The sequence below is a fragment of the Topomyia yanbarensis genome, unplaced genomic scaffold, assembly GCF_030247195.1.
Source record: "Topomyia yanbarensis strain Yona2022 unplaced genomic scaffold, ASM3024719v1 HiC_scaffold_530, whole genome shotgun sequence".
In the NCBI taxonomy this organism is placed as follows: domain Eukaryota; kingdom Metazoa; phylum Arthropoda; class Insecta; order Diptera; family Culicidae; genus Topomyia; species Topomyia yanbarensis.
The window spans coordinates 3,883-15,876 of NW_026683748.1; the positions used below are offsets into that span (position 1 = coordinate 3,883).

At 41.8% G+C, this 11,994-nt stretch overlaps 1 protein-coding gene across 1 annotated transcript; it reads left to right on the top strand.

Moving 5' to 3' along the window:
* Nucleotides 1–8,921: 8,921 nt before the first annotated feature.
* Nucleotides 8,922–11,291, top strand: LOC131695786 (uncharacterized). Its single transcript, XM_058984309.1, has one exon. The coding sequence runs from the start codon at nucleotides 8,922–8,924 to the stop codon at nucleotides 11,289–11,291; it is 2,370 nt and encodes a 789-aa protein (XP_058840292.1).
* Nucleotides 11,292–11,994: the final 703 nt, after the last annotated feature.

The following is an 11,994-nucleotide window of genomic DNA, read 5'->3' on the forward strand; positions in this document are numbered from 1 at the left end:
GGATTTTCAGTTTAGTTTTATGGAACATAGACAACTTTTTTATGGATCGTTTTTCAATTTATTTTTGATCATTTTTGTTGTTTTAGCGGCGCAAACTTAGGGCTGCCGATCAATTATCATCGAGAAGATAACCCCATACCGTGCCATAAAACCTGAAGACTCCCCCATACCGTCAGGAGTTGCTGATTTCTTACCTAGGTCCAACCAATCCTGCACTAAGTTGAATCTCTGGTTAAAATGTCACGTGACATTTTTAGTGTTTCCGGAAGCGTTGGAAACTCCTTGTTTCTTCTCAAATGTCTAAGGTGCTGTTTGTGTCTGATTTTTGACAGAGCTCCCTCTTGCTAATATATTTGGAAAAAATATTGTAGTAAATTTGCATTTGCTTGTAATTAATGCAATACTGCATGCATGACGCGAAACTACACCATCGATCTCAACTTTGTGAGTGGGCATGTAAACGCATTAGTTCTTCTTGAAAGTCTTGTCGCCAGTAACGTCATTTGTTTGCTTTATATAAAACATCACTATTCTGGGCTTATCTAGGCGAACTTTCGAGATATCTGGTACAGCTGAATATTTCTGCATCTTGCGGAATATTACAATACTTAGAGGACTAGCTTTGATCCGAAAGAAGGTAAGATATGGTATAACCCAGTTCAATGTGTTTGATTTTAAATGGAAACTCGGAGTCTTTGATGACGAATCTTGTTCAACATCCATCGTAGGTTCATGTCACTTCAGAAGAGTTTATTTATGGGTCACTTCAGGAGAGTTTATTTATGCACCGGCCTAGAGCCAGATATAAAATGAAAACTGAAAAATATGAAGGAAGAAACAGAAATCATGGGTGATATAAGACAAGTCTGAATCTTCACACGATATAGGGCTGGATGTAACCTATTTTTTTAGAAACTGGAACGAATAGTATGTGAGAAACTAAATCAGCAACACATGCTCATGCAAAAAGATTGGTGGGTGCTGTCTGGAATATAACCGGAATGCCGTGGCGGCCCTTGAACTGGTAATTCAAATCTAATGATATGCACCGTAATCAACAATCCATCAATCAGTTTGAAGTTCCCAAAATTATCTGTATACTTGATATATGATAGAGTGCCAATATTTATGATCTTCCTGCATTTTCAAACCGGACGCACCTCAAAAGTAATGGGACCTCGAAAAAAAGTCCCCATGCAATGTCATGAAGCATCGAGGTATTTTAGAAATCCATGGACGTTGACAACTGGTGTCAATTCGAAAACAACTTTTTTTTTAAATTTTTATTTCAAAATCTTAGTTTAAACATTAAAAGTACCTTAGAGGCATTTTTTGTCAAAACATTTTTTTTGTGTAAGAAGATACAAGATCCGTTGTTTCGTGCATTTCCAAGATATTTGGCATAGAAAATAATATAAAAGTAGCCTTTTCAAAATCCCAGTATCAACTCAAATCCAGAATTTTTCAAGTTCTATAAAGGCTATCTCAAAAAAAATTAGCGTAGCAGTAGGGCTCGACGTTACATAATATCCTAAGTCATTTAGCATAAAAAAATCGTATTCAATTTCTGAATATTCTAAGGGACCGTTTATGCTTTTTCATGGGTGAAAGTATTTTGCACTTTGGCCGTTTTGCGCAACCCCTTAAACGACCAGTTATTAAATTGTGCGTTATTAAATTATTATTAAATTCGATGGTCGCCTGTTTCCCATGCACACCATTGACACCCTAATGTACAGTCTTCTGAATAGACGCTACCTCCCTCTCCTTCAAACACCTAGCGTCAACTGATTTTATAAATATACAGTAAATGATTTGGGGCTGAAATATAAGTGAAATCAACGACAGTCAAACATGAATTAAGTATGGAGAATGGAGATCATTTTTATGTACACAAATTGTTTTCGAAGGTCGAATTGAAAAAGAAAGCCAAAGTAAACACCAAAGGGGCGCAAAACTGAAACTCCACCAAGGGCGCCAGAAGACCACGCTACGGCTCTGATCATTATTTCAGATTTGATCAGTGAATCGATACCTGTGATATCACAGTTACCGCAAAGATATTTTTTCAAAAACAAATACGATTCCCAGATAATCTATTGTGTGGCGAAGTAAAGCAGGTAGCGAGCTATGAAGCGCTATAAATCAAGTTTTATAGCTCCAATCATGACTAAATTTGAGGGCACTTTACTAAAAATTTATAAATTTGGTATCGTTAATAGTTAAAATAACAGAAAATTATAACAAGTTACAAAGCGAGATATAGTTTTGAAATCTTTTGTTATGTGTTTCTGATCGGGATACTACATACCAATAGTGGTGTGGACAGAAATGGGTAAATAAATATGAATGAATCAGCTCCTATTTGGGTTATGAACGGTTGATTGGCTTCTTAAAGGTTTCACTAAAAGTTAAATAATGAATACAAATAATCTATTTCTTTCATTTTGGCGCGGGAAGATTTAAGCAATTATTTCTGCAATACTGTATGAAATATTTTGGGATGAAATCCATAAATGCACAGAAAGAATATTTGAACAACACTGGATTTATCAAAAGGTGAAAAATGGTCCCGATTTAGTGTCCTGATATCAGCGCCCTAAAATTCGTCATGAGACTAACAAAATCGAATCTTAACTGTATGTATGAATTATTATATATGAACGAGAAAAATAATCTCAATCAGACGCGATGGAATAATTTCAATGGAATCCATGTAAATACCATCAAAGTTTCCAATTCTCGAAAATAAAAACTAGTCTAGTGGTGATAAAGATTCCAATATTCCAATCTAAACAAATGGTGGTAATCTGCATTCTTATAACGTACTGGGTAACCAGAAATAAAAATTAAAAGTTAATGTGAGTAATTTATAGTGAAAACTAATATTGAGCAATTGAGGAAATATCAAAAACAATAAACTATTACTTAGTCTTATTTCCGGTAAATTCTGGCTACGTGTTACATAATATGAAGTTTCTACTGCAAAGAAATTTACCCAATTACACAATTAACTTATATTATACAACTTTAAGAAAAAAATTTCGCAGATTTAAAATTTCAGAATATGTTAATATTTTGAATCATTTGTTTTCAATTTTTGTCCAGCTCTTGAAAGCGATACAAGACTCGGTAGCTAAAGAATATTTAAGTACAGATATTTCAAAACAACAGTGAATCGAATATCGCAAATCGCAAATCCAATCCATCGGTATTTCTTTGAATGTAAATCCACGTCCTGCCACAACTCAACCCTGTCTGCACGCACTTCTTACGTTCAGTCAAAGATTTCCACCAAATTGATTCTACGAAACGAATATTTACTTGTTCCAACTGGGCCGCACACACAAACACTGCCCGAGCAGCACCAAGTGATCAAATCTGCTCGTCAATTACTTTTCATTCGTCTGTTTACTCGCAGCCCTCGAAGTTTCGTGTTCAAACTTCACTCCACTGTACACTGCACACGCTGCCCCGGCGATGGAAGACGGCTCCTTCGGGGCAAAATATTCACACAAAGGGGGTTAATTAAAACTAGGTTCTCGGTCAACAGGAATCGTGACCATACCGCCGATCGGTATCTCGGAGCCTGGTGCAATTTTCCAGGAAAAACACACAAACTATAGCTTCCGGAGGTGCAATTTCACACTCGCACACGGAATATGTCACGATTTTTCGTTCTAGGACTCTAACCCCTGGGTGGAGGTTTTTCTTGTGCTTCTTCAGTGTTCCAGCGGTGTTACTACTTTTTTTAGCGACAAAGTCCGCGCGCGTATCCAACACAACACTGGTCTACCGGGAACGAGACCAGCGAGCAAATCAAAAAGTCCCACTACCGAGGCGACGAACGACGCGAGATTGACGACGCGCCGTACGAATTTCACACACAAACTGCGATCTGGTCAACGCGCCGCCGTTGGTGTAAGGTTGAAGTGAAAAAGATTTTCATACATTTCATGCGAGCAGCAGCGGCTTCGGCCTGTGTGTTAAAATGTGTTGCTTATGCTGTTGATTTTTTTTGCTGAGCTGCCACTACTCGTGTGTTATTGCTGGGTTGGGTTGGTATTATTATTATTATTTTTTGCGCATTTGCCACGAGAGAGAGAGTGAGGCGCGCGCGATTCCACACCACATAGTACACGGGCCGCTATCAGCCTGCCGTCGCGAATTGAAACGAACGGAGGAGTTTCTAGCGACGGCTGAGGTGGCCAACGATGGAGCGACACAGCATCAAGCAAAAAAAAAGAATCTCCCGTACTCACGGCCGCACCGAAGAGGACACTCCACGTCGACAACAACGACGACGACGACGACAACGATGAAAACGACTCTATACGATAGCAACGAATAGTATGCGGGGGATTGCAGGCGAGATGACAACGGAACGATAAGTAGGCGCGAAGAGAGCGCGCATAGAAAAACTCTCCTCGACGGACTGACTGACTGGTACGACACGGCCGGTGTTGATGATCCGACACGGGTTGCGGTACGAGCGGTGCTCCAGTGAGTATGCTCAATTATAGCACTCCCGCAGCATCTATCCAAGGGCACCCACGGTCGTACAACATTCAACCACCCACCAGCCTCCCACGGCCGCACTGTGGACCGTTTCAAAGTCAGGCAAACATTGAGATGACAGCAGTGCGATTACAGCACCACGCTACCACTCTCAGCAGCTGCTAGCCTCTGGCAGTCTCTAAATAGTACAACCTAGAGGCAACACCGCATGGTCCAAACCCTGCAGCCGCCTAACAAACCGACCACCACCCAGCAAGCCAGCAGCAGTAACACACAAATTTATTATCTCGAAGTTTATGCCTGACAAACACACAAAAAGGCTCCTCGCTCACCGTACGCTTTGGTTCTGGTAAGGGTACAAGGGGTGGAGGACGCTTGAGCTGCTTAGCAGTCTGAAATGGGGGGAAATTATATGTGACAGCAATCTCCGTGTCGATCGAGGCGCCTTTGGCAGCCGCCGAAATCTGTATGTATTTTCTTGCGAGGGCTACCATATAGGTGTATAAGCGGTGATGGGCTGTGGGGATTCCACCACCGCTCGGTTTAGTGAAGGGGAAAGAGAGCGAGTTTTTTCACCTTGCTCGCTCTCCTTCGAAATTGGTTTTATTTTTAAACACGCCTCTACCATTAAAACACCATCATTCGTCGTGGAAATATATGTGTGCGTATCATCCTGTTCACCAATACAACCAACAGCAAAGGAAAGGTACGCGAGAGAGAAAAAGAAGATACCGCCAGTGTCGAAGCGAGACAACAAACGGTGACAGCAGCAGCTCAAAATGGAAAATGCAACTTGTGGTGAACGAACCAGCGACCGGGTGGATCAAGAAAATATGTGCTTGCTGGTGCTGCGTGTGTCACGATCCGACCGGCACTCGTTCTATGGAATCGCATCTCGTAGCAGGCGGGATGCTGGCGCTGCATTATTTTTGTGATTTGTGTGTGCGGTGCGGAGTGTCAGTTGTCTACTCATTTGTTGTTTTTCTGTTTTTTTCCTTCGTGTCATTTGTGTCTAGCTCTTCCAATGTTTAGATTTTAGAAGTTTACGGTTCGTGTGTGACGAATGGAGAGACTCTACGGATACTGAGCACTCATATCATTGTCGTTCTGGGTGGTTTGGATGGGTGAACGAATGAGTGTGTTTAGAAACGAGATTATGGAATATGATGGAACTAGGACAGTAGCATGAAAAAATTAATTAAAACTAATATTTATGAGCACGTTGACACATCGAAATAGAAGTTGGTACTTTGTAGCGGTTAACGGTGGAACATCTAGAAAATAATCCGGATTGTTCATTCTGCGAATTTTGTTAAAGGAAATATTCACTCAACATCTTTAAATACAATTTCGCGACAATAAATAAATATGTACACATTGGGGTGGGCGTAGCGTAGTTGGTAAATTGATTGCCTTGTACGCAGCGCACCTGGGTTCGAGTCCCGACCCCGCACATAGGGTTAGAAAATTTTCATGAGATTTTTCTAACCCAAGGAGGCGAATGACAATAAGGTTAAAACCTCTATAATCGAAATAAAAAAATGTACAGGGAACACCCGATTTTATAAGTCACTTGGTGAATTTTAGGCAGATAAAACGGGGACATTGACAAAATTGGGACATATATTCTTCTTTTTTTTATAAAGCGAAGTTCTGAAAATATTCTTCTTTAGTACACCAAAAAAAAATCTAAATTTTATCGTTGACGTAAATCCAAACTTGCCACAATCTAACAAACCGTAATTGACGAAATAACGAAATATAACCGTGTTCTGTTTAATTTTACATGAAAGATGTACTTTCCATGCGCAGTGCCATAAAATTACACCCTTCAACATTTAAAAGAAACGCCACAAGTGGAGTAAAATTACGTGACTCAATTCATGTAAATGTAAAATTAAAATCAAACGTAAAACTATGTCATTTTTGATGCTCGTATATGTCGTTGTAAGGAGACGTAAATTTACACGATTTTTTCTAGATAATGCCTCATAACACTTTCTGATTATTTAATTTAAATTTTCCTTAATGGGGTCTGACAGCGCAATCTGCTAGAGCCCATCAAACTACCAACTATAAATTTTCATATGAAGCTGACAAAATCGGGGGGACTGATAAAATCGGGTCTTACTATATTATGCCGCTCTTTTAGAAAGAAATTTTCTTAATTTTTCCACCATTGCCGACAATTTACTGACAGTTCATTATATTAATTATTTCTCAAACTTTGGTGCACAATTCTGTGACGTATGGTTGAAAAACTGAACAGAAATGTCTAACAATAAATTATAAAGTCAGGCCCGTTCGCAAGAGAATGGGGGAGGGGGGTTCTTCAAACCCTCGCATGAGAATTTTGAACAACTTTCTAAATTTCTTGTTTTACATTTCTTAGGTAAGAAATGTATAGAATTCGCTCAAACTTTCAACATTTTTTTCCGAGGCCCGCAGGGCCGAGTCTTATATATCAATCGACTCAGCTCGACGATTTGGGACAATGTCTGTGTGTGTTTGTCTGTGTGTGTGCCTGTGTGTGTATGTAACGGACAAACTCTCATTCGTGTTTCTAAGCAAGGGCTGAACCGATCTTATCCAAACTAATTTAAAATTAAAGACCTATCACCCAGACAGAACACTATTAAATGGTTTTTGATTTTGATGTTTAGTTTCCAAGATATGAATGTTTGAAGGTGCAAAAATCGCGTCTTTGCAAGTTTTTTGAAATTTGCTGCCGAAATTGACGACGTAACTAAGCAATTTATATATTTTTAGAAAGCTTATACGAATATCTTTCAAACGAACTACAGATTGTTGAAACTATTATCAAAAGAGATATTTAATATTAAATGCGGACGAAATTTTTTTATTATTTCCCATAGCCAGAAATAAGACCAAAAACATTCAATGTATTATTAGCGCCAAAACGAATAATTTTAGGTCAATAGTATCTTCGGAGAATTTAAAGCATCCAATATGCCCTTTCTTTTGGTATTGTGATTTTTCTGATTAATCCCCCTAAGAGCGAGATATTTTGAAAAAAATCTTGGAAGCGATTGTATTGAAATATTGCCTTCAGCAAATTTGTAGCTCTTACTTTTGCGAACAACTTTACTGAAGACATCAAATACATTATTGTAACCCTTCGGAAGACCCCTCGGCAAGAACAAAATAACATACCGATAAGATGTGTCATGCTGTAGGAAGTCTAGGCAGAAGCTGTCCACGAGCGAAAACGTTGTTTACTTTCAATTAGTGATTGCGACTACAAGTACATAATTAGAGCACGCTAATATTGAATTTCGTTGTTATACTAATTATTCCAAACTTATATAGATTATAACTAAGCCGGTTTAATCCCGATCAAATCTTTACCCCGGGTAAGATGATAGTAATTGAATTTATATGAATTATAATTAAAACCATATTATAACCATTAGTGTTAGTTGGATTGGAGGTTAGGTTTCCCGGTCAAAGCGAGGTAATCTACCCACGAGGGAACACTAAACGTGAGTGGACTATTATTTATAATGATGAAAATGATATCATTAAAATGCTTGCAGGAGATTTTTAACAAATCCAGAATAAATTTGTTACGATCACGGAAACACTGTTTTCTTCGCAATATTAAAAATCTCGTTTACCGGGACTCATAATCAACAATGCCCAAGAAATCCACAAAAAATACCGTTGACGAGGAGAGCGATGTCGTGGAGAGTAGCTGCCAAGAGTGCGATGCATCCGACAACCAAGAGATGGTGCAGTGTGACTACTGCCAAAAATGGTCACACTTCACATGTGCAGCGGTCACCGAAGCCGTCGAAAATATAGATTGGTGCTGTAAGCGATGCACAAAGATGCTGCTGGAGCAAATAAAGGCAACCGGAAAGAAGGAATATTCGACTCCAGAAAAGCCAACAAATACAACACCCTCACGACGGTCAAATGTATCAAAGATTAAGATGGAGTTGCGACGATTGGAAGAAGAGGAGCGTATACGACAAGAGGAAGAACAAGCGGCCGCAGCAGCACGAGTAAAGCGCCGGGAGTTTCTCGAGAAGAAAAGCAAACTTCTCAACGATCTAGCAAAGTCTGAAGCGTCATGAAGCGAAGTAGCATCAGAAGCCGGGGTTCCCGGGAATGAGGTCGAGCAATGGCTGGACAGTATACCGATGGGAAGGTCGCCCGAGAAACCGACAGCGCCGCCCCTAGAGGATGAGCCAATTCTTTCGAAGTGTTCAGCGAACTGTTTCACTGAAACGGGTGTTCTGACGAGTTGTCAGGTTGCAGCAAGGCAGGCTGTTTCAAAAGAGTTGCCTGTCTTTAATGGCAGCCCCGAAGAGTGGCCTATGTTTTATGCTACATTTATAAGCACCACCGAAATGTGTGGGTATTCATCGGCAAAAAATATGGTGCGTCTGCAACGATGCTTGCGCGGCCGAGCACTGGAATCCGTCAGATGCCGGCTTCTGCACCCTGAGAATGTGAATGGTGTTATAGACACGCTAAAAATGCTGTTTGGGAGACCTGAAATTATAGTGCAATCCCTAATCGGAAAGGTTCAGGCACTACCAACACCAAGAGCTGACAAACTTAACACTCTGGTCGATTTCGGTATCGCCGTATCCAACTTAACTGCAACGTTAGAAGCATGCCAGCTAAACGAGTATCTCTGCAACATTTCATTACTGCAGGAACTCGTTGAGAAACTACCCCCGATGGTTAAACTTAATTGGGCCACGCACCGTCGGTGTATAAAAAATGTAAACTTCAGTGAATTCAGCTCCTGGCTATACACTCTGGTCGAAGCAGCCTGTTTCGTTACCTCTCCCTTCACAGGAGCGGTCAGTGATACCCCTTATAATCGCAAGACTCGGAAGAATGATGGATTTGTTAACGTTCACTCAGAAAGCGCCGACCCACGCTCCGGACGCGACGAAGAGACCCTTGCCACATGGAGGGTGTGTCCCGCCTGCAACGGAAGATGGACGTCAACTGATTGCTGTCCGAGGTTCACGAGTATAGATGTAGAATCAAGATGGGTAATGGTACGAGAGCGCGGTTTGTGCCGAAGATGTCTACGTAAACACACCGGCGTATGTCGTTCGCGAAAAGAGTGCGGTGTCAACGGCTGCGGATACAAACATCATAGTATGCTGCACAACGATACGAGGGAAATCAATCAAACTACAACAAACCGTGCGCTCGCTGGTGAAGACAGTGGTGATAACACCGGTCCAGTGGAACCATGCAACACCCATAGAGGAATTATCGATTCCGTGTTGTTTCGAATAGTTCCTGTTGTTCTACACGGTCTTCGAATGACAATTCAAACCTATGCCTTGTTTGACGACGGTTCGTCGCTAACCTTAATAGACGAGGAAATAGCTGAAACCCTGCAACTACCTGGGGAACCGTATCCGCTTTGGTTAAAGTGGACAGGGGATACGTGCCGGCATGAAGGTAGCTCAAGACGAGTGTCCGTTGAAATTTCTGGAACCGGACCAGCAGCGAAGCGTTATTATTTGGAGAACGTTCACACAGTAGAGGATCTATACCTACCAAGTCAAACGGTGAACATCGAAACCCTCGCGGAAAAATATCAGCATCTACGAGGAATTCCAGTTGATTCTTTCCAGGACGCCCGACCTCGCTTACTGATCGGTATGAATAATTGTCGTTTAGGTCACCCCATAAACAGCCAGGAAGGTATCCAAGGACCTGCTTCCAAAACGCGTCTTGGCTGCGTCGTATTTGGGAACTGCTCCGATAACGTTGTTACGGAACGGAATGAGCTACTTCACCATAGCATGCACGTTTCACTCTGCGATCAACCAGATGAAACCGATCTTAACCGTTTGGTGAAAGAATATTTCTCTCTCGAAGGAATTGGAATTACCAAACCAGAAAAACCTTTGCTATCATCGGCTGACCAGCGGGCATCGAATTTATTACGTGAATATACTCATCGTAAGGGTGACCGCTATGAAAGTGGCCTGCTTTGGTGGTACGATGACATTCGCCTTCCAGATAGCAAACCGGCTGCTCTACGACGTCTACTCTGCTTGGAGAATAGAATGCGCAAAAATCCCGCGCTGGTAGAAGCGATGCGAAATAAAATCCATGAATATTTGCAAAAAGGTTATATGAGAAAACTAACGCCAGCGGAAGTTTCAGTAAAACACCCACGCACTTGGTATCTACCAATATTTCCCGTTTTCAATCCCAATAAACCGGGTAAACTACGCATCGTGTGGGATGCCGCCGCATCCGTCCGAGGTGTCTCGCTGAACTCCGTGTTAATGACGGGTCCTGATCTGCTCACATCCCTCGCATCTGTTCTTCTTCGGTTTCGTGAGCATCGAGTGGCCGTCGGTGGCGACGTGCGTGAAATGTTTCACCAAGTTTTAGTGAAAGATGAGGATCAATACAGTCAGCGGTTCCTTTGGCGTAACACTGAAGGCGACGAACCAGATGTTTATGTCATGAAGGTTATGACCTTCGGTGCTAGCTGCTCACCAAGCTGCGCGCAATACGTTAAAAATCACAACGCTCTCCAGTTCTCTGAGCGTTTTCCCGATGCTGCAGATGCAACAGTGAAAGGTCACTATGTCGACGACCTGCTCATAAGTGTAGAAACACAGGAGGATGCCATTCGCCTAGCGAAAGAAGTTCAGTTCATACATGCAAACGCGGAATTTGAAATTCATCAATGGATATCCAATTTCAAGCAAGTACTTTGTGCGTTGCAGAATGCACCAACTGCAGAAAAAACCTGAGTATCGGTTCTGCAAGCTCTACCGAGAAGGTACTCGGGATGTGGTGGGATACATCAACAGATACAATTACCTACAAAATTTCACCCCAGTGTGATCAGGACATACTAAGCGGCAAACAACCTCCCACCAAACGCGAGATGCTGAGAGTTCTCATGATGATTTTTGACCCTCTTGGATTTATAGGGCACTTCCTGGTGTTTTTAAAAATTCTCCTCCAGGAAGTTTGGAGAACAAATGTCGGTTGGGACGAGCCGATACTGGAGGCCCAACAGTAAAAATGGTATCGCTGGTTGCGTGTATTACCGGACGTGGAAAACGTACCAGTACCGCGATGCTATCGTTTCAGTACCTCAGCAAGCTCTGCGAATAATGTACAACTTCATACGTTTGTGGATGCGAGTGAGGCAGGGTACGCGGCCGCGGTGTATCTCAGATTCGAAGAACTTGGGCAAATTGAATGCTCACTTGTATGCGCTAAAACGAGGGTAGCCCCGCTAAGATTCGTCTCCATTCCTCGACTGGAGCTACAGGTTGCACTCATCGGTGCACGATTAGCTAGATCAATTGAAGCATCTCTTTCTCTTCGTGTTTGCCGTCGAGTGTATTGGACAGACTCTAGAAACGTGCTGGGTTGGCTCAAGTCCGATCATCGACGTTACACTCAGTACGTGGCCGATCGAGTCGGCGAAATTTTGGAATTAAC